Source organism: Coenobita brevimanus, chromosome 40 (assembly GCF_032717465.1).
Source record: "Coenobita brevimanus isolate Jiangsu-jjx chromosome 40, ASM3271746v2, whole genome shotgun sequence".
Lineage (NCBI taxonomy): Eukaryota > Metazoa > Arthropoda > Malacostraca > Decapoda > Coenobitidae > Coenobita > Coenobita brevimanus.
In genome coordinates, this window is record NC_136993.1 from 12,568,414 (window position 1) to 12,592,889 (window position 24,476).

The following is a 24,476-nucleotide window of genomic DNA, read 5'->3' on the forward strand; positions in this document are numbered from 1 at the left end:
TGACTTCCTTTGCTGCTAGGTCAACTTGTGCTCTTGGTTGAGGATTCTCGTTGTGTTTTCCCTTGTGTGCGACCACCATCTTACGCATAAAATCGAGGGGAATTGTCCCATCGAATATAGCGAGTCCGGCTACCTCTTCACTCAGGTACCGCAGGTGATTGGCGAGTTTTTGCTAGCGACCGAGGCAATGCAGGGATCAGGAGAAGAGAACAGTCCTTTCAAGAATGCTAAACCTCCAGCTGGAGCAGCAGTGGCTGATACAGCATGGAACCAGGCTTTGATATACGATACTCCTATGAGTGTTACAAATTGTCTCAGGCCATTGAGCTCTGTAGCAGTCATTTGAAACTCAGCTCGGAACAAATACATCTTGATTCAGTAGATCATGCAGGCCATTCACCTTCCACAGCAAAGGTCACCTAGCCAGAAGTTGGAAGATGCCATTGGTGGACACTCACCACAGAGAATGATGACTAACTCAGGAAGGTAACGGTAATCAACTCTAGGTTAAACAATTTTGAGTTCCTTGATGTGAAATGACATAACTTGTTCTTTGCAATGGCAAAACGTGCTGGCCACCACAGGATCCAGATCAACAGGCATCAGTGTCTCAAAGTTCTCTTGATCAGTGGTTTTCCACCTTGATTGGAATTGCTTGAATGTGGGTATATCCGGACCAGAAGACGGGCCAAAACACGTTGTGAAAATTGTTCCAGCAACCAATGCCATCATGTGATGACAGCATATGAAATGAGATAGTGGTCATCACAGCTGTTGCTGCAGAAGAGTGCATGCACCTAATGCTGATCCAGTGTTACTAGACGTTGTATCAAATCTCATACCAACCACCCTCTCTGATAACTCCCAGTCCTTGAGACATTGCATCATAGCAGTAGAATCAACCATGCATGATCCTGTTATCGTATCGCACATGCCATGAGATAACTAGAAATGTCCAAAAACGAAAGCCTAGAGAGAGATCAAACACGATGGTGTTTAGTTCCTATCTGATACAGCACACTCAGTACTTCACCATAACAATTGCTTGACAATCTAAGAGTCCAACCTTGTTTACTTGTGGTTCGTTGGAGACGGTGTTTTGATATATTCAACTTGAGATGACGTAATCAACAGTGAGAATATCAGATAACTGATGGAATATTTTAGGATGTAGCCTAGTTCTATGGGCCGGATGATGTGACTCTTTGAATATATGAAATCTAACTAGTTTAAAACTGTATATCTAATTAAACTGAAAATTGTTAAATCTAAAAATCTGTAAATTTTTATTAATTCTATGATAAATTGAAAAAAAGTCATGACGTAACACTACTATTTGCTACGTCTCAGTCGGCTGATATGGGTAATGCAGGATCTTGTGGCAGCAGTAAAGGTCAATGAAAATGGATGAAATTTTGTGGAACTCAGTATTTCAGTGAGTGCAAATAAAATAATGCAAAGCATTTTCGAAATTTTCATAACGAATTTTGGGGACCACCTTAATATATTGTGTATATATGCTACTCCCCTTTCTCCATATAGCACCAAATAATAACCTAAAGAACATGGTAACCACCTCAGTGCGAAGGAGAAAAAAGCATTTTTTTTGTTCGAGAAATGCCAAACGATTTATTTAGCCAGTATGGGACGTGTCGTACTCACATATTAAGAGGAACAGGCAATGCATCAATTCAGTTAATCTCCTACTTTTTCCCCTCAGCAATTAATAGTTTGTGTTTGGCTTTTACACAGAAGCATCTATGATGGAAGAGCTGCATCGTTATAGGCCCACAACGTTGTCAGAAAGGATGAGGTTTGTGTGGATGTGGCATAGTGGACTGTCAGCCCGCACTATTGCTCAAGACTGTGGTACAAGCGTCACCACAGTGTGTAGGTGGATTAGGAGATGGAAGCGGGACGGAACTGTTAACACAAAATCTAGAAGTGGAAGACCACGGAAGAAAGACAGTGACCCTTCAAGGAAATTGAAGAACAAGCTTCAATACAATCACTATCCACTTCCGGACAGGGACAGTTTTATACACTCGGATGCTGAGATAACTTACCAAGACCTAAAGAGATATTACTGGGATGGCACTTACGCAGATGATATGTTTGGAGGCCACAATCCGACGTACTCTTCATCATACCCGTACTGCTTAGATAATTCGGTATTTATGAGGAGTGACGGCTTCTCGGGGATGGAGGGATTGTACTTAGGGCACAGAGGAGCAAGAATTTGGGATGCATGAAAGTACCAAGGAAAAAATGTCAATGTTTTTGAGTTCTTTGCACCGCCAGATTAAGGGGGGGGCCCAAGTGGCCCGGGACCTGGGCCACCCACCAAGAGGGGGCCTCCCACCAGAGCAGCAGAAAGTTGAGCACAGGCACCCACCTGTGCGGAGAAAGGTATCCCTAATATTCAAAACTGTATCTGGATCATTAAACATATTCTATGAAAAATATTGGATGAATAGTCCACGTTCAGTATTTCCTAACTAAAAGTGTCCTATTTATATATTAGGATTTAGGTTACCAGTCTGTGGTGTATGCCATTGGGGGAGATGGAAAGGGGGCCTCCCTTCCAAGCGGGCCCCGGGCCTCCCACATGAATAATTCAGCCGTGGTTCTTTGTGTCATGAGTTGTTCAAATGCAAACACTGTATCCACAATGATTGTTTACATTATAAAGAACGTGGAAGCACGACAGTAGATGTCATTGCCACCGCACAACAAGTGTACAGTACCCTGATGCTAAACATAAACTCATTACATAGAGACAATTTTTCACGTTGTTAACCCCTTTAAACGGATGATGTACTTTTTGTTTTACTTTTAATCCCACCAGTAGATGGTATTCAGCTATGGACGGCCCTCTCATACTGCAGGATTTCGTGATGCCTATTTTCTAACCCCCCAATTTCCAAGTCTGTCCCAAGCTGAATCAGATCGTCCGGAGGTACCAGGGCAGTTGTTGCTTACTGTCTGTCTTTCATGCTTGGAGGAACCTCTGTCTATTTGGCTTACTTTCTTAATTTTCTGAAGGAAGCAAGCCTCCTCCACTTTTTTCAATTAACTAATATGTATATTTGATTAAAAAAAAATCATTTTGTGCTTTGAGCATGGATGCAGATATTAATTTTGTTCTGATATGGTTTTTATATTTTTTCCGGCGCCATATGGCCGAGTTGTTGCTGCGCCAAGTTAATATTTAATAATTCAATTCGATTCCGAGGGTACCATGAATAAAATGAATAACACGTCATAGGATTGAGGGAGTTGAACCTGACCTATACAGGACATGAGTTTCGTCAGTTATTTATACTCTCAATACTTCTTTATTCAACTGAGGAAGGACTTTGGAAGTGAAGGAATCATATATATATCCGATTCGTTAACCCCTTCAGTTAGAGGTCTTTTGCAGCTTGAATAATATCGTCTGAAAGTTGCAAGAATAGAAAAATATGGCCATAGGACTAAGCAACTTTTCAGTGAAAGACTGAGCCATTTTGAAATACTGGGGTGGGATTCTCAAACAAACTTACGATCGCTTCCTTGTCTTAAGTCAGACTTGTTTTCTGCTGGAAGAACTAGACACATCCAAAAGTATTTTGCACTTTCCCTTCCCTTGCTGCCCTTAAAACAACCTTCGACAACCTCTCCTAAGATATTTGTAAGAGGAGCAGAGTATAAAGGAAACCAGTGCAGTCCTTTTCCCTTGTTCTTAATACGAAAACAAAAAAGTTACGACATGGAATTGATCTTAAATATACTTGAAAGTCCCACCCTTATATTATTAGTTACACGAACATTCGACTTAATGACTCTTTGAACATTAAAGTTGAGTTGTCCACAGTGTTCCTGATATTTTGCAATGGTTGATTCTACTTAGTACCGACATATTGTCAATAATATACACATCCTGAAGCATGTCATTTCAGTACCCTGTAATAAGTATAAAGTTGTTAAAAAAGCTTATATCTTATAGAAACAGGTGGATGGGGGAGACGGTAGAAAAAAAAATAATGACTATTTTTTTTTTTAGGTAACAGAACAGAGGAAGGAAAAACTAATGAATAAAAAAAATCCATACACCAGATTAATGGTGTCCTCCATTCACGGAGTCTGTAACAGTTAGACTTGAACAGCTGTAGGTTGAAGTTTAGGGGGAAACAACTCTGGGGAAGCGAGTTCCAAAGAGATGCAGTTCGGGGAATAAAAGATTTCTGATAGGCAGAAGTTCTGCAAAAAGGCAATGTGACATTCCAGTTATGAGCCCTACCAAATTCCCGTGCAGCACAGGGGGAGGCATGGAGAGGTGGCACAATGCATGGAACTTCGTCTGAGCATTTGCCATACAAGTATCTGTAAAATAATGCAAGGTAAGCAACATTCCTTCTTACCTGTGAAGGAGGTACTTCATTTGTAATGGAAGTGTTTTTTTATAACTCTAAAAGCTTTGTTCTGAAATTTGTTTATTTGCTTTCGTTCAACTTCTCCACATCCATTCCTCAAGGGTGAGCAATATTCCTGCTGTGAGTGCACATGACTCTTATAAACTATAGCTAACTGCTCGTCAATGAAGAAGCTACGAACTCTGTACAATAATCCAAGTTTCTTTGAAGCTGTTTTAGCAAGTGATCTGACATGAGACGTCCAGCTGAGGGCACTGTTAAGTGAAACCGAGAATTTCAATACTTTTGGAGACTGGAATATTAGTAGCAATAAAGGTAATACAGAAATCGGGCAATATTTGTCTATTAGTAAAGTGTAAATATTTGGTTTTACTAGCATTAAATGAGACAAGGTTATTTTGTCCCCATTCACTAATCCTAGATGGGTCTTGATTTATGAAGTTTGCTGCACTGAGTTGTGACTTGGAGATATTAAAGTTTGTGAATGGAGGTTTAGTGTGACTGAACTGTGAAGTGTTGAGTCATCTGCATCTGAATGGATGGGATTATGGGCAACATATAAGAGATCATTAATATGCATTAGGAATAGGGTTGGAGCTAGACCTGATCTTTGTGGCACGCTGGCATTAATTGAGTGGAAAATGGAAAAACAAACAGAAAAAGAACAGATTTGACATGAGCACCCACCCAGCCTTGTACATCACCTCAAGACATCTCAAAAGTTGCCCTGTCTTTTGATACACCCTTCCAAGACTCAGATACTCCACAGACACATCACAGATGTACACTGCACGCACCTCAGACACAGCAAACATATTGCCAATACCCCTAATCCTCAACACACCACATAAAAAAAGAAGCCCAGTGACTCAGTGATTTAGTGACACAGCTTGGGACACACTAGATTTTGCAACAACTATGGGTGCAACAGAATTATATGGATGATTATATGTCAACATTTTCTCACCAATTATGTTTTGTACTTCACTAGCTTTACCAATAGGATGACTCAGCAAGTTTCCACTCCCCCACAGAGAGAGAGAGAGAGAGAGAGAGAGAGAGAGAGAGAGAGAGATGCTTTAATAGCAGAGATTCATATTATTTCTAGTATATTATGTTCAGCTTAGGAGATAGATTTTGATTTGGGTAGAGTAGATGCATCCTTCATTAAACGCTTCACCATACTCGGTTTCACAGAGTCTGACGCACTGGTTTTGCCAGCCGAGGACAGGTGGATTTGGTAACACTGCACGGTGCACTCGGGCAGGGATTGGTGGATTTCCGTTGTGTTTGAACGTTCTTACGGAACAGAGAGAGATAATGAACACTTCAAGTGAGAATACTAAAATCACTACTGTCCCGCAAAGTTCCAGGTTCAAAACAAAAGACTTAGGTAAAATTACAAGTTAAAGTTTAATGCTCAAACTAACAACTAAACATTCAGGACTCATAAGGGTAATGTAATGGCAAAACAGGTTACATATATGGTTAACTGCAATAGCCTCTATTAACATGAATTTAGCAAGGGCAAATTTATCTAAGTCGGCCCTGATAAATGAGAAAACCGGATAATGCTCAGTTAAAGCAAGATATAATATTATTACAGATACAAAATATTACTAATACTGGCTGACAGCAAAAACTCTACCAGGCTCACGAACAACGCCCCATGCTACACAGTACAAGAAAAATGGTAATAACACTTATACTCAAATTATACAGCAGCTAGATGGCTGGAGACTTCCTGAGCACTCAGAAAAATAATAATACACTATACAGGGGAGGACAGAGATGTGAACAAAATGAGGAGTAGATCTAAGTGGCAACTAATGCAGAGACTGAGCTCATTATATAGGGGCAGGCAGAGCCTGATTCAACTTGCAAGAAGGACGCGCAAACGAAGGCACAGAGGACGAAGAGTTGACACTCCTGCTCTGAACAACAGAAAGAACGACTTACTCTACTATAAGGGGGAGAAGGGGGGAGTGAGGTTGAACATGCAAGCCTGGTCACTATGGAAGCCACGTGGCGAATCGTGATCAAACATGCAGCATACTGTACATTAGAATTATACAAAGGATGATGAAATCATAGGCTATGTAACACCTCCCCACAAAGAAAAAGAAATTTACAAAGGAAATTTCTTATTACTCTAAAACAATCTGTCTAAAGTCTAGATAAGCAATCTGCAATAACATTTTCTTTCCCCTTGACATGTTGTATGTCTAATGAATACTCCTGAAGAAATAGACTCCATCTTGTCAATCTCTGATTTTTATCTTTAAACTTACTAAGGAATATCAGTGGGTTATGATCGGTATAAATGACTATGGGGTCAAAACCAGAACACAAATAAAATGAAAAACGCTGTAAACCCAAAATCAAGGCCAAAACTCTTTCTCAATAGTTGAGTAGTTATTTTGAGGTGGAGTGAACTTCTTACTCTAATAAGATACAGGGTGTTCAATACCCTGATCATCCTCTTGCAGCAAAACAGCCCCAGCTCCTGTGTCACTTGCATCAACAGCCATCTTAAAGGCTTAGCAAAATTTGGAGTAGCGAGCACTGGCTAACTTAATAGGATAGCTTTAAGTTTACTGAAAGAGGATTCACAGTTATCGGTCCAGGCAAATTTAACTCCCTCTTTCAGTAGGTCTGTAAGTGGTGATACAAGAATTGAAAAGTTAAGAACAAATCTCCTGTAATAACCTACCATTCCCAAAAATCTTTGTAGCTCTTTCCTACTTTTAGGTCTGGGAAGATCACTTATAACCTGAACCTTAGCTCCTGGTGGTGCAACGTGTCCATCACCAATTACGTACCCAAGGTACTGGACTTTAGCTTGACCAAACTCTCACTTTGATAAATTAGCTACAAGATTAGCCTGAACCAAATGCTCAAGAAATTTACGGACATGGCATAGGTGATCTTTCCAGTTGTAACTGAAGATTAATACATCATCAATATAAACAACACATCCTGCCAAACCCTCTGTTACAACATTCATGAGCTTCTGAAAAGTGGCTGGTGCATTCTTCATACCATATGGCATTACAGAACATGCAAAAGTCTTTCCTAGTGTTACAAAACATGAGATCTCCCTTGCACGTTCAGTCATAGGTACTTGCCAGTATCCCTTTAACAAATCAAACTTACTTATGTACCTAGCCCTTCCGATCTTGTCTATGCAATCTTCCACGCGAGGGACAGGGTAAGTGTCTGTTTTGGTTATCTGATTAACAGGTCTGTAGTCGATGCAAAGCCGCTGTGACCCACCTGGCTTAGGGACTAGAGTGACAGGAGAACTCCACTCGCTCTGACAGGGCTCAATCATCTTGTGGTCCAACAAGTAGCCAAGCTCCTTTTGGATGAGAGGAACTTTCACTGGGTTCACACAGTAAGGAGGCAGTTTAATTGGCTTTGCGTCTCCAACATCGACATCATGCATCAACACAGTGGTTCTTCCTGGAGTGTCACGAAACACTTGCGGGTACTCCTGCAGTAATGCCGAAAACTCCTGCCTTTCCTCGGGAGCTAGATGAGAAAGCTTAGTTTGGAGATCAATCATGATATCAGGATTCTTCCTCAAACTAACACTCAGGCTCATACTGCATGGGAGAACTTCACTTGCAGACTCGGGTGGAACAGCTACAGTGCAGACTGGGTTATTTTCGTCCCGCCTGTGTTATAACTTTAGCATGTTGATGTGACAAAGTTGCTTGTTCTTCCTACGATCTGGTGTGGCGATGACGTAGTTGACATCACTGAGTTTCTTCTCCACGAAATAAGGACCACTAAACTTGGCTTGAAGAGGTTGCCCATGCCCCGGTAGCAGAATCAAAACCTGATCTCCTGGCTGAAAGTGGCGTAACCTGGACTTCTTATCATACCAAGTCTTCATCTTCTCCTGAGCAGGTCCTAAATTCTCTCTTGCCAGCTGTAAAGCAGTGGACAGCCGTTCTTTGAACTTCATCACATACTCCAGCAGGTTGACGTCATCTTCCTCCGACAGTCAGCATTCCTTGAGTAGCTTAAGGGGTCCTCTTACTTCATGGCCAAATAGTAGTTCAAAGGGTGAGAAGCCCAGTGATTCATTTGGAGATTCTCTTGCGGCAAATACAACGAATGGAAGACCTTTATCCCAGTCTTTCTGATGTTCCAAACAGTATTTCCTGAGCATGGATTTGAGTGTTTGATGATATCTCTCCAACGCTCCTTGGGTCTGGGGATGGTAAGCTGAAGACGTGATCAGGGTGATGCCCAACTCTTTCAGAGACTGCTTGAAAACATTTGACATGAAATTACTTCCCCGGTCTGACTGTACCTCCTTGGGCAGACCAAACTTGGTGAAGAACCCTAGCATTTCCTTAACCACGTTCTTTGCTGAGATATTTCTAAGTGGAATGGGTTCAGGATAACGAGTAGCCATATCAATCAGCATCAACACATAAGAAAATCCTGAAGAAGTCTTAGGAAGAGGGCCCACAATATCCACCAACACACGGGTGAATGGCGCCTCAAAAGGAGGAATGGGAACTAGAGGTGCAACCTTTTCGGTCTGATTACACTTCCCCACAACTTGACAGGTGTGACAAGACTTACAATACCAGTAAACATCCAAGGTGTCCTGCCAAACTGGAATCATGAGCCACTCTAATGATATCCTGCCTACAAACACGAGGGATGACAACTTGATGTACAACCTCCCATTCACAGTCGGCTGATGCTGTTGGGGGTCTCCACTTTCTCATAAGTACTCCTGACTTTATATAATAACAAGTAGAAGCACCAGCTGACTCTTCTTCACTGCAAGCAGAGTTAGCTAGACTTTTCAACTCAGGGTCAGCAACCTGCAACTCAACCAACTCTTGACCAGACAAATTATCAACACTACAGGGTACTGCCTCATCTGGTGAGTGGTCCAAATTAGCAAGAAAAGTGTCAGCTAGGATAACATCATCATCATCATTATCCTCTAAGTCACCAGTAACTTTAGACTTAGCCCTAGTGACAGCACATGCAAAGAACACATCAAGGACATCACAATCCTGGGTCGCAGTCACTGGTTCACTAGACAACTGAGGAGCTGGACACACTTGACTTCCACCAATATCATTTCCAAGTAAGAAAGTTACCTCTGACATTGGGAGTGTCTCAACCAACCCAACCATAACGGAACCCTTAACAAAACCAGACTCTAAATTCACTCTGCACAGAGGGACAGAGAAGTAATTATTTCCTACACCTTGTAAGATTACAGTTTCATCAGAGGAATTAATATTAGAGCCTAGAACACTGGTCAGCATAAGGGATTGGCAAGCACCTGTATCACGATATATTTTAACTGATTTCCTGTCATTACTGTCCAGAGGACTGACAAAACCATCAGACAGGAAATTAGCACATGAACTCTTGAGAGTGTTACCCATGTTACTGCTCAAAAGAGGAGCTTCATCATGAGAATTTAATTTACCCCTCAAAGCAGGTTCAGTTAACTCGGTTAAAGAATTCTGGGAACTCTCAAGGGTGGACACTAGACCAATTGACTGAATATTTAAAGACTCCTTTTTGTTCACATCACGCTGTCTCCTGAAACATTTCTCCGTAGTATGACCAAGCTTAATACAATAAGTACATTTACTTTTCTGAAATCTAGAGGTGGAGCTGGTATTTACTTCCTGAGAAACATCTTCTTTATTCTTTTTCTTGTTACCTGTACTCTGAGTAGAGGCAACGTACTTACTCTCAGCTTTCCTTTTTTCTTTAGAATATCTCTTGTGAGTGAGAACATATTCATCAGCTAAAACTGCAGCATCAGACAAATTATCTATTCTTTTATCATCAAGATATAGGCTTACATCTTTATTAATACACCTTTTGAAGTCCTCCAGCAAAATCATCTGCTTAAATTTATCAAAATCAGAATTTACATTCTTAGAATTTAACCACTGCTCTAACAGATCTTCTTTGATTTTTGCATACTCAACATGGGATTGCTTATCTTGCTTATAAGTTGTCCTAAATTTTACTCTATAGGCTTCAGGAACAAGCTCACAGGCCTTAAGAATCAAGCTCTTAACTACATCATAATTATCAGATTGATCCTGAGGCAAAGATGCATAAGTTACTTGAGCTTTACCGATGAGAACACTCTGAAGGAGTACTGGCCAATACTTTTTGGGCCAATTAAAACCTGTAGCTACCCTCTCAAACAACTGAAAATACTTTGTTAAATCAGATTCATTAAAAGGAGGGACAAGTTTAACATTTTTAGCCACATCAAAATCATCAGAGCTAGATGATCCAGTTCCATCTTGTTTCATGCGATACTCATGGTCTGCCTGAATCCTAGCAAGTTCAATTTGTGAGCCTGTGCCTGTGCCTGTACCTCCTGAATACGAGCCTGAGACTCAGGCTCCTTGGCACGAGCCTGAAACTCAGCCTCCTTAGCACGAGCCTCCTGTAGGGCTAGCTGTAACTTAGCTATTTCAATCCGCGTTTGCTCATCTGGAGGAGTTACAATAAACAAGCTTTTATTAATCATGCCAACAATTTGATCTTTAGAATGATGAGAGCGAACAGCAATTCCCAATTGTTGACCAACAAGCTTAAGTTCATTCTTTGTTCTGTTTTCTACATCACACACTGTTTGCACATTTGACAAAAAATCTTTGGCTTCATCAAGAGTAGTAATAATAGACATCATGAATAAATCACAGTCACAGAATATCAAGCAATATTCTTATGATAATATCCTGAATATCCTGATAAGAGGTCGCCAAATTTATGTTACAGAACAGAGAGAGATAATGAACACTTCAAGTGAGAATACTAAAATCACTACTGTCCCACAAAGTTCCAGGTTCAAAACAAAAGACTTAGGTGAAATTACAAGTTAAAGTTTAATGCTCAAACTAACAACTAAACATTCAGGACTCATAAGGATAATGTAATGGCAAAACAGGTTACATATGGTTAACTGCAATAGCCTCTATTAACATGAATTTAGCAAGGGCAAATTTAACTAAGTCAGCCCTGATAAATGAGAAAACCGGATAATGCTCAGTTAAAGCAAGATATAATATTATTATAGATACAAAATATTACTAATACTGGCTGACAGCAAAAACTCTACCAGGCTCACGAACCAACGCCCCATGCTACACAGTACAAGAAAAATGGTAATAACACTTATACTCAAATTATACAGCAGCTAGATGGCTGGAGACATCCTGAGCACTCACAAAAATAATAATACACTATACAGGGGAGGACAGAGATGTGAACAAAATGAGGAGTAGATCTAAGTGGCAACTAATGCAGAGACTGAGCTCATTATATGTATAGGGGCCGGCAGAGCCTGATTCAACTTGCAAGAAGGACGGCAAACGAAGGCACAGAGGACGAAGAGTTGACACTCCTGCTCTGAACAACAGAAAGAACGACTTACTCTACTATAAGGGGGAGAAGGGGGGAGTGAGGTAGAACACGCAAGCCTGGTCACTATGGAAGCCACGTGGCGAATCGTGATCAAACATGCAGCATACTGTACATTAGAATTATACAAAGGATGATGAAATCATAGGCTATGTAACAACGTGCACCAAATTGACTTTGTATTCCAACCAAGGCCCTCATTGATTTGTTAGATACCGGAATATACATATACAAATTAAAACAATGATATCTTTGATGATAAATAAGTGCCTTTTAATTCTATCTATCTATAGCCCGACGCCCTAATCCCGCAAAGGGTGGCCGCAGACAAAACGCCTCCAAGTCACTCTGTCACCCACCATTTGACTACCCTCCCCCCAACTCACCCCCCCCTCCCTCATATACCTCTCAACTCCATCCCTCCACCTCATCCTCGGTCTACCCCTCCCTCTCCCTCCCTCCACCTCACCTTCATACACCCTCTTAGTCAGTCTTTCATTCTCCATTCTCTCCACATGTCCAAACCACCTCAGTGTATTTCTCCTAATCTTCTCAACCACATCCACATCTACCCCACAACGTTCCTTCACTTCTTCATTCGTCAACCTGTCCCTCCACGTCACTCTACATGCTCCTCTCAAGTAACTCATTTCCACTGCTCTCACTCTTGACTTGTTCCCCTCTTGCAAGGTCCACGCCTCGCTTCCATACGTCAGGGTAGGGATCATAATTACTAGAGATAAACATGAACGACACTGATAACAAAAACTAAGTAAAGTCGCCACTGGGTGCATACGGACAATAGTCAGTGACTGTGGCAGGAATTCATTCGTTCACAGTGAGATGGTTCCGAGGTGCTGTGAAGGCTCGAATGTTTTTCCCACCACTACTACACAGTGTTACAGTATGCAGTCTACTCCATGCCCTGCATTACCTCATCTGCTAATATACAACCTGACCCTGGATACGCTTACCTTATCTTCTAATAATTTTTTGTGTGAGCACACACACACACACTGGGGTCAATACATGCTGTTCTCAATGTACATAGTGTACATACACATTTTCATTACCTTCATAGGCAACAGTAGCTTTAGAACTCTGCATTTGTTTGTATTGCCAGTCAGATTCAGTAAAATTATTTCTTACATGAATAAGTTTGGTATTTGATTTTCCCAAACATATTCGTATCATAAGAGACAGACATACATACAGACAGACGGACACCCTATCCCTGGTCACCATGCTCCCTCTCCTCAAGCATGTAACTCTGTCCCCTCGACAGAGAGCCGGGAAAGTAATGGATTCAATCATTATAGAATGAACGGAATTTTTCTGAATGGTGGAAGAAAGGAAAGTAAGATAAAAGCAAACCCCATGAGAAAATAATAGTTGAACTCTGCTGCTATAATACTGTAAAACCGCGTGCAGTGTGAACGAATCAAACATAATGAAATGAATTTAAACAAATAAATCAGTCGCTGACTGTTGTCCGTATGCGTCCAGTGGTGACTTTACTTAGTTTTTGCTATTGTCGTACAGATTTATCTCTAGTAATTTAAAAGGCACTTATATATCATTAAAGATATCATTGTTTTAATTTGTATGTGTATATTCCAGTATCTAACAAGTCAATAGGGCCTTAGTTGGAATACAAAGTCAATTTGGTGCTTGTTCAAACACAACGGATATCCACCAATCACCGCCCGAGTGCATCGCACAGTGTTACCAAATCCACCTGTCCTCGGCTGGCAAAACCAGTGAGTCAGACTCTGTGAAACCGAGTATAGTGGAGCACCCTGTTATCGGACGATATTAGTAGTAACAGGAATAACTAAAAAGACCTCACCCTATCGAAGAATATCAATCTTATCAGAGTACTGGTTACAGGTGGAGTGAACTGCACAATGAAGTGGCACTGCTACTTCTGGTCGAGCAAGTTGTTGCTGATGTGTGCTGGAATGACATATCACGCCCATGCATCACCTGAATCAGCCTCGAAGGGAAGGACACTCTCCCATTCTCAACATCCACTGCTTGTCCACAACACTTCACATCAAGGAATTATCCAAAACTACAAAAACATCTCGGATCAATTAGTATCCACAACTGTAAGAACTGTTTCGGGGCTTCTAGGCTCTCCTTTACGAAGGTAAGTGGTAAGATGAATCAGTCATGAAATGATATTTGTACTCGCCAGTAACAAATATGGATATTTGAATAATAAAATAATAATGCTGATGTGTCTTTTATTAGGTCTGTCAATAACAAATGAGCATATTTAATTAATAAAATAATAATGTTGATGTGTCTTTTATTAGGTTTGTCAGTCTTCATATCTCTTCTCTAATAACCGAAGCAATTTCCGTACGGCTCGCTCTAAGATTAGGACAACAACAGACATTATAGCTTACAGTACAGTACATGCAAAGGCACTCACAACAGCACAAGTAAAGGCAGTGACAAACTTATAGCAATTGCAAATACAAGGACATGGATGCAGTAGCAAACAAAAGTAACTGGAACTTGTGCACTTGGGTAAATACAATGAGATGTAGAAAAAATGTTGCCTTGATGGATTTTGCAGGATAAGTTTTGAGAATATCAGTGAGAAAGAGAAAGACTGGATTCGCTGGACAGCTACAAGGACAGTGGGAGAGCGATATTTAAAGCGAGAACGGAAAGGAATATTATCTGGGAGTGTCGGGAAAGCACTAAATATTAAAAACAAGGGTTAAACAGGCGATGAGAGGAGTGTGTGTGTGGGGGGGGGGGCTGTAAAAATAGGAAGGAAAAAATAGGCAATTTTGTCATGGAGACGGAGAAAATAATGAAGGTAAGGGAGATGTGAAAGACAGCTGAAAAGGGAGGAAAGGAGTGGATCCTCTCATGGATAGAAGTCTGACAATTGCATAATTATGCAACTTAATAAACCTAGCCAGTAAAGTGTGCTTTGTGAGCGCGTGACCATAGAGCAAGCGCTATGTTATCACAATTTCCCTCTTATATAGAATTATGAGCGGAATCTCCGATATTTAACTGCTAAATATGATGCCAAAAAAATGAAGTCTTGCGCCGAAAAATCATTTTACCCTCCACCTCACAAAGTTAGAGGAGGGTATTGTAATCGCTGCTGTCTGTCTGTAGAGTTGGGTGGCTGGGCGTAGAGATTTCATTTCCAGATGAAATCTCAGAAAGTATTAACTGTAGTCATGAAACTTCAGTTACGTGTCTCACAGTGAATTGATGCCTTTTGATAGGTAGAATGTTGTGTCTTAATAGTAAAAAAAGAAAAAAAAAATTCTAAGAGATTTCAATACAATCTGCATAGGGAATCTGAAGCCAGAACCAGAACGTATTCACAATAGAGCAATGAAATTTCAAATAGTTATGTGTCTTGTTGTGAACTGGTGCCTATTGATAGGTAGAATGCTGTGCATTAAGTAGTTTTTTTTTTAATGAAAAAAATTCTGAGATTTCAGTGCGACCTGTTGCCTCTGTTATACGAAGGGTGACGAGGTGAGGATCGTTAAACGCTTGGTTACATGTGCAGGGAGGTGGAGGGTATGTGTTTGGTCAAATGAAGGGTTGTAACGGCGTAGAGTTATCTATTGTATGTTTAATTTTGAGTTCATAATTGGGATGCTCACTGAATAATGCCGAACACTCCCTTAGAAATCTCGAGATTCCAAGGGGTTCCTACGCTTTTCTGGGTGAGTTTGTAGACTTCTGTATAACAAAATTTACTGAATGAGTGTATCACATGCTGAAAAAATTTCAACTCTACTTCACATAGGAGTAAACATATTAGCGTCTGCCTAGTGTGACGGTCGGTTTGGGTCGGGCCACTCATTTCCATATATAGCTGTGAGTAAACGTCGCTGGCTCGCTTCGCTCGCTTGCGCTTGATAATTGCACCGAAGAATGCCTCGATGCCTGTGCCAGGTATAACAAGAGGAAAGCAGAATGAATGGATGGTTAATAATAAGAAACACTGAAAAAACACATGAGAGAGAATATGAAACACGATTATATACCTGAGAAACTGAAGTGCATAATGACTCTTGACAGGCAAGAACAAAGTGAGTAATGAGGGGCTCTTCTCGACTGCATTCAGGACTCCCTCCATGCTATGCGCTGCACAATTTCATACAATTAACCTTACAGCAAGTGACTAACTAATAAAAATGAGAGGAAATGTATAGGAAGGAGGGGGATCACAGAAGACACAATAGTGAAAGGGCATATAATAATTACAAACAGGCAAGAAACGACTATACAAGAATAAGGAGGGAAGCCCAAAAACAGTTTGAGGAGGATATAATAAATAAAAGTAGTGATCAACCAAAGCTGTTTTACAGCTATATCAGAAGCAAAACCAAAGTAAAAGATATAATACAATCCATCACGGACGAGGGAATCACTTATACACAAGAGAAAGATATTTGTGAAGCACTAAATAAGAATTTCCAATTAGTTTTTACAGAAGAAAAAAATTTTGAGAGAGACTATGTGGAACACGCATGTCCACACATACTACCAGATATACAAATAGCAGAAAAAGTAATACAAGAGGAGTTAAGTAGGATTAGACAGAGGAAAAGCAAGTGGTCCTGATGAAATTTCATGTTGGGTGTTACGAGAATGTGCAAATGAGTTAAGTAAACCATTATTTTTAATTTTCAAGAAATCTTTGAGTCAAGGGAAACTACCTAATATTTGGAAAAAAAGCAAATATAGTCCCCTTATTCAAGAAAGGAAATAGACAAAATCCTCTCAACTACCGACCAGTATCACTGACTAGTGTTGTAAGCAAGGTATTAGAAAAACTTATAAGAAAAGCTTGGGTAAATCATCTAGAAAAACACAGTATGATAACAGAAAGACAGTTTGGTTTCAGAAAAGGAAAATCATGTGTTACTAATCTGTTGAGCTACTATGAGAGTAACAAACACAATACAGGAAAGGGAAGGATGGGTGGACAGTATCTATTTAGATTTCAAGAAAGCTTTTGACACAGTACCACACCAAAGACTTTTATGGAAGCTGTACCATCAAGGAGGAATTCGAGGCAAACTGTTTTGTTGGATGCAAGACTTTCTCATAAAAAGAGAAATGAGGACAGTACTAAGAGGAAACTACTCATCATGGAAAGAAGTGACTAGTGGAGTACCACAGGGTTCGGTGCTGGCACCAATCATGTTTTTAGTGTACATAAATGATATAAACAGTAACACTGGAAATGAGAGCTATCTGAATATGTTTGCAGATGATGCAAAAATACAAAGGAGAATTACTAGCACAGACTCTTGTAGGGAGCTACAAGAAGAATTAAATAAACTTCATGAATGGAGTAGTACATGGCAAATGGAATTCAATGTGGACAAGTGTCATGTAATCAAGTTTGGTAAAAGTGGAAAAAGACCTGATTGGGATTATAAGTTAGGAAATAAAACCCTATACACATCAGAAAGAGAGAAGACCTAGGTGTGATTATCAATAACAGACTATCTCCGGCTGACCACATCAGCGAGAAGGTACGGAACATGTATACACTGCTTGCAAGTATGAGAATAGCATTCACATACATAAATGAAGACATGCTAAAAAGGATAATAACATCATTCATTAGACCAACCCTGGAATATGCATCAGTAGTCTGGAGTCCTCATCTCAAAAAGCATATAGACAAGATTGAAAAAGTTCAAAGGGCCGCTACAAGATGGATACCAAGCTTAAGGGACCTAAGCTATGAAGAAAGACTAAATAAACTGAATCTACCAACACTACAGGAGAGAAGGAAAAGAGGTGACATGATAATGCTATATAAGTGCATATCAGGAAAGGAGAAAATAGACATAAATGATTACTTAACATATGGAGAAGCATCAGCAAGAGGACACTGCAAAAAACTGCATAAGAAGAGAGGTGATAAAGACGTAAGGAAATTCAGTTTCCCAAACAGAGCAATTGATCAATGGAATGCACTACCGAATGAAATAGTGTGTGCGAAAACAATTCACAAATTTAAGGATATGTACGATAAATATGGTCTAAGACACGGGACAATACGAGCTTGACTCATTCCTGTAAAGATACAATTAGGTAAGAACAATTAGGTAAGAACACATAATCATATCTACATATATAGATACAGACAGACAGATAGATAGATAGATACAGTTAACATTAGTCTCAGTAACTCCTAAAACAATACGGAAAACAGTTTGGCAATCTCTTGAAATTGTTATGAATTGAGGATTGCGAATAAAAATCATCCTTGACGACACCATTATAACAAACTTGATCACAGAAGTTAGGATTATTCTTTGCTTAAACAGAAAATCAGATTAAGTACAACCTTCAGGTTACTGTGAACGATTAGAATTGAGATCCACGCTGACGCAACCAGTATTCCCTCGGGGCTGGTCCCTCGAATTAGCGACTAGTATTATACACTAGCACATATATGTTAAAACGAATTTTCCTTCACTGAGAAGGGGAAGAACAAGTCCTTGTTTATCCTTATCATTGGTATGAGGGATCTGCAGCTGTTGCTGGCGTTCTCAGCGTGGTATGTAAATATCCTTTTTTGGACATGGGTGTTAATTTTTTATTTCTAGAACGTTTGTCCTCTATTTTAATCACTGTTTGACTACTTGGATGATCCACACCGTGGAATGGGAGACGTCTTGTGAAAGCTTGGATTCTACTTAGGCCTAAATGATATCTACAGCTTTCCATCCTCTTTTATATAGACCTCTGTGACATCTTCTTTTGGATTAAGTCTTCGGTTTGGTCTTCTCTGATGTCTTTGATAATTTCTGGTGCGTGTTCTAATTGTTTCCCCACTGGAGCTTTTTGAACTGCAGGTCTTTTCCTGCCTTCTTAGGATGATGACGTTGATGGACTCTGGCGTCTCGTCCCGGTGTCGTTTGTTGGAATCTTCTCGCCTGGGGTTTCTGGGAGTCTGGTCTCTGTTGATGGATTGATTGATGACTATTTTCTTGTATGTGGGGCTGATATCACCGTGATGGTCCTAGGAATAGTAAGATTTGGATTTTGATGGTTAACAGACCGTTTTCTTGGAAAAGATGATCGATGTATCAAGCCATCAACTTCCCGTCTCCTCTCCAGAATGTTTCGGCATTGCTATATGCTGTCGCATCTACTGTAGTTGTTGGTTTCGAGTTGTTCCTGATTAAGCTGACGTAAATTTAGCAGCGGCTTCGGCGTAGACTGTGTGGTATCTGGGTCGTGTCTTGCTGGTAGCAAATCATGAGAGTGCACTGGATGGATGTTCAGTGGGTGTTTCCTCGTGGGATCTTGCTACTTAAATAACAGAGTTTCATATTTTGTACTCCCTTCTAACGACTAAGTGTCTTGCCTTGAGGCAGATTGTACAGGACAAGGAGGAGGCAGTACAGCTGATGTAGAAGTGCCCTGCTTCAGCACAGTTAGAACAGACTTGGCCTGTAGAGGTGCAGCCATGGTTGTTTGGTCTTACTCATATCACCTCAAGCATTGTTCCAGGTGGATCCACTTCCTCTGAGGGGTGACCCACTTTCGTCATATATTTCGTGCCATATTCTGGTAGATGTATAGAATATTAGTTTTGGCGGTCTGTGAAGTCTGGAGATCTTGATTTCCGCATTCTTTGAAGTCTGGGGACAGGTGTTATACCAATGTGTTCAAGTGGGTCATACAGCTTGTTGTAATTTTCCTCCTTGGTCAGGTTGTGGTGAATTTCAGGATCTCTCTCACTATTTCTGAGCATTTAGTCGCGTTCGGGAACTAGGTCCAGTCAAATTCCAGTTGTAAAGAATGCCTTTAAAACTTCTTGGGTAAATGAATGGTTTGTAGCAATAAATTTATTATTTCGTTCTCTTCACTCTAACCTTCCTGAAATGTATCTCATCGATTTTGGAGACTGTTTGGGTAGCATCATCGTGGAGGACTTTGTCTTTCTCAGTCATGATCCTGATGAAGTGCTCTTTCATTTATTTTCGCCCTCCTTAAGCAAGGCTAAGCAATTTAGTTTTTGTCAGTGTGTCCGTATGTATGTATCTGTTGCCAAAATCTCTCGAAATGTTGAGGATGAATTTTCCCCCAAACCTGCAGAGAATAGCAACAAAATGGATGTGCAGAAGCCTATTACTTTTGGTGAGGATTTGACCATAAATGACCGAATGCCAGCTGCTATGTATTGTTTAATATGGATTTGCTTTTTGTGAAACACAGCAGCTGAATTCCGTAGGGTTTTGCGAATTGTCTTTAAATTTGACTTATATGTAACTTATGCCTTAGCCAACAACGTACTTTGGCGGGCGATTAGCATTCGGTTACCGAATGCTTTTGTTTCAGTTAATTATTTATTTTATATTAATTTTCTTAATTACTGAGGGAATAATATTTAGGGCTTCTGGCTTTTTAGGGCTTCTCCTTTTTTGCCTTGGAAAAAATATTGATCAATTCCTTCCCACCGTAATGGATGGCGCAGTTTGACAGCAAGGCAATGCAGAGGCTGAGCTGTAGTAGAGTCGGTGATACAGTTGAGTTGTGTTAGGGTCAGTGATAAGGATGATTTGCAGTAGGGTCAGTGATAAGGTTGGTTTGAGGTAGGGTTGCTGATAAGGGTAAATTGGCGTAGGATCGGTTAAAAGATATATTTTAGGCTGGGTTGGTGATAATGATGAGTTGTGGTTGGATCAGTTATAAGGGAGAGTTGAGGAAGGGTTGATATTGCCAGTAAGTTTCAGTAGGGCTGGTGATAACAATGAAGTAAGATAGGGGTCTGTGATATGTTTGCCGTGAGGTAGGAGTGGAGGATTAGGTTCAAATGTATGCTAAAAAATAACAGAAAAGAGTATGTTAGAAGAGAGAAAGCATGGTTGGGAAAAGATTTCACCAGTGGTGATGCATTTTCGGGATGAGGGAGAGACTCATGAAAAGAGAAGGACTAAGAATACCCCATCTGTGAAGGAATTTCACGGGCAATGGATGTCCAGTTTGTTGAATAACTCATACATACATGATATGAGGAAACAAATTTCTGATTTTTATCCCATAACAACACTTATTTTTTTGTTTCACAAGAAGATCCAGGTCATATAAGGTTGATCTGTTCGGGGTAGGTTAGTTTAATCTGTTTTTATTAATTTTGGTTTCCTGACTAAAATTAGGTTAGGTGAGGTTAGAATATTCTTAATACAGTAAGAATCATAATCATGGGAAAATAAAATTTAGCATGCGTTGGTGAAAAAGCTAATAGTATGGAGAAGGGGAGGGAGGTGCAATATGGAAGGCAATGTAAATTGAGGTTAAAAATCGCTATAACGTCTCTTTAGCTATCCGCAAAAAGAGATCGCTTTCTGGAATGTTCACTTTTCTTATGGATTAAATGATCTTTCAACACTGTTGGATAACCATTTTTAATTAATTAACTTATTTATTTATCTCTTTATATAATGAAAACTGAAATTTAGAAAGGTTCCTAAGGATGCTAAAATTCGGTCAAAAAGAAAGTGTTTTCATTGTTGATTATGTTCGTTTTTTAAGGATACCCAACTTAGGGTCAATGGATGCCAAATTTAAGTCCAAAAGATCCATAGGTTAGGTACAAAGGATACAATTTTCTTACAGGGATTGCTATTCTGCCGAAGAGATCAGACATTTTTTTTTCTAAACTTGTATTTCTTTTTTCTACCCGGCCGCATCCCATTGACGTATATATACGTCCGAACATTTTGTCACTGTGACTCCCATTTACGTATACAAACGCCCCGCAATTGCAAGGTCTGTCATTTGCACATTTTTCAAATTTTGCACGTGATTTTTGGTACATATACAAGGGACACCTTCCTCTACTCTATGCCAGGTGGGGACAATGCCTTATCCCCCGTGACCTCCCCCCCCACGCCATTGTCTCAGCAACTCACCTGTTGCCAGTGACGTGGCCAGTAAAGACATGTCGTGCCAGAGTACGAAATTTAAGGCCAGAGTTATTCCCCAATCGATGACAATGTGGAGGACAAAGTTTATGCAGCATTAGAGCAAGAAGCAGTCAGAAATGACGATCAGGTAATGTAGCCAAAAAATGTGCAGTACGTTGATGTGTTTGGTGAGTGAAACAATACTTATATTGCCTATACTACTGTGTGAAAACCAATATATTCTTGTTCTACATATAAATTTGTACGAAATAAATAAGTACCTATTATGAGTGGTTTGGAATAGTTACCCCTCCTATAGAACACGTTTTCTCTGGAGCCAGGCCCCAGAGAAAACACAGCCAGGTGAGGGTATTATTACCTGTACTGGCATTTTAAAGCCCAGGTGCTCAATTTCTCTGTGAATTTTTTATATTTCTCATAAAATGCGGAGGTTTAAGCAAAAAAAAAAAAAAAAAATCGAAAATTTCCCGGGATTGGGGGAGGTCTGTGGTTAAAAATCTGCCTGGATGGCATGTTTTAATGAGTACATTAAAATAAAGTTTAAACAAACTACTCCAGTTGATAATTTATGAAGTGAAAAACAAAGGCAGATATTAAAAATCAATATTCACCCATACCATTATGGAAGTGATTGTAGAGCTGTTGCACGAGTAGCCAGAATGGAGTCAGTGGTAATTTACACGTGATGGTGTAATGGAAATGTCTTCAAGTGGTAAGTCATGACATTCAGGTGCTCAATGACATGTGGGGAGTATGAAGAGGACCTTGGGGATAAATGTTCTTGTTTAACTCATTGGCTCTCAATGTCCTCTATAAAGGATGGAACTGGGCATTTTCAACATTTAATAAAGAAGGGAACCCTGAGGTAGGGACCTATGAGTTTCGTGACTATGAGCCAATAGTCGGAAGACAGTACACTTAGTGCCCTTCCAGCAAAATCCCTCCCACAGGAAAGCTGGGCATTAATGGGTTAATATTTGGAAGTTATAGGAAGGGGATGATGGCTTGGTGAAGAGTATATAGTATTGTCTTTCTGCGAGAATGAGATGCGATTAAACTTGAATTGAGGTGTGAACAGATAAGTAAATTAAGTATCCATTCCATCACCATCTTCTGCAAGAAAGTATCACCCATATCGTCGACATATTTAGCATTATCATTGGAATAATAAAATTATACTTTGTCAATTGTTTTTCTTTCTGTCTCACAAAATAGTTGGCCCAATGGGGATGGAATTGAAGTACTTATTTAGTTTCTTTTCATCAATTCTTCTTCTTAAAGGTACAGTGAAACACAACTCTAGTAACATCAACACATGGAGATTGGAAGATTTGTTTTGATGAAAATAATATAATGATTGCATTTTTTTTTAAACAAGGAGCAAATTATCGGCGGTAGGGAAAATGGATGGTCCAGCGGATGTGGCGCAGAAAGAGACGGTGTGGCTGAGTGCGTTGTTGGAGTGGATGCTTCGCAGTGACATCGCTCAGTGTTCACTGGTGTTTGCTGTGGATTCTCTGTACCTGACGTCTTCACTCATAAAAATGCTTGAATCCTTACCTCACCCAAGACAAGTAAGATTGAAGAGTTTGGGTAATATCAACAGATAATTTAACTGTTTAGGTAAGGCGGGCTTCCTTAGCTATGTTCGGCTATGTTTCAGTGGTGGTAGTAATTTTTAGTATTGCTTGCCACTCATAAAGACTCACAAGGGTAGGATTAACATTTTAGAAAACATGGTGAGCATTGTCGTCTCTCCTAGCCAAAAGGAAATTACTAAGAGATGAACAGTATTCTGCAGGGCAGAAATGTTTGTCTCTGCTGACCTTTATTAAAAGAAGAGTTATGCACATGAATCCTCCTCTGTTATCAAACTGTGTGTGTGTGTGTGTGTGTGTGTGTGTGTGTGTGTGTGTGTGTGTGTGTGTGTGTGTGTGTGTGTAACCATCAGTTGTCTTTGATTAACTGCGATCCTTATCACTAATGTGTGCCATGATGATTCATCACCAAGATGATCCTCCTTCCCTCCTAAAGATGGGATGATGTTTATAGAATCCAGAAACAACAGAAAACAAAGCAAGAATGTGGAATGACTATCAACAGCATGCCCAGTGAAGTATAAAAGTCACTCATTCACATAAATCGCCTCCAAAATCCTCCCTATGTCTCACATGTTTAACCTATACATATATCATGTTTTATTTTTCTCATACAACTGCCAGATAGTGAATTCGCTGTGTATCTCGTTTTAATGAAGAAAAAAAATCAAGAAAGAAGTCTTCAAAAACCTGTGTGTGCTCCGTGCATACTGACCCAATCAACTAGATTCCCTGTTAGTTCTCTAGCCACATTAATTTCAGTATCCTGCTTTCTCATACACTCATTTAATAGTTAGTGTTTGTTACTTTATTTCCAAGTTGGTGTTGGTGAAAGAAGCAGACGACCTATTGAAAGCCCTGTGGAGTGGTGAGCTTTGTCGAGCCTATCTCTTTCTTCTCCACAACCCTCAACCTCTGCTGGCCTTCGGTGACCGCCACCTCAGAGCCTGGGACTACTACGGCAAGTGAGTGCAAAACTCACTTTACAATTTCCAATACCCACATTACTAATGTAATATCAAATGGTTTACTAAAAGCTACATCTTCCGTCTTTTCATATTTAATGTTTGCCA

At 40.0% G+C, this 24,476-nt stretch overlaps 2 protein-coding genes across 2 annotated transcripts in view; both read left to right on the forward strand.

The window, feature by feature from the left end:
• The window catches only part of LOC145396958 (putative glutamate receptor), a 289,079-nt gene that overhangs the window by 95,121 nt on the left and 169,482 nt on the right, over nt 1-24,476 (forward strand). The gene's annotated exons all lie outside the window — the stretch shown is intronic.
• The window catches only part of LOC145397230 (uncharacterized), a 91,831-nt gene continuing 90,563 nt past the window's right edge, over nt 23,209-24,476 (forward strand). The window contains exons 1-2 of the mRNA XM_080270426.1: nt 23,209-23,379; nt 24,223-24,368. Coding sequence (XP_080126552.1) covers nt 23,209-23,379; nt 24,223-24,368 — 317 coding nt within the window. The remainder of the gene's footprint in view (nt 23,380-24,222; nt 24,369-24,476) is intronic.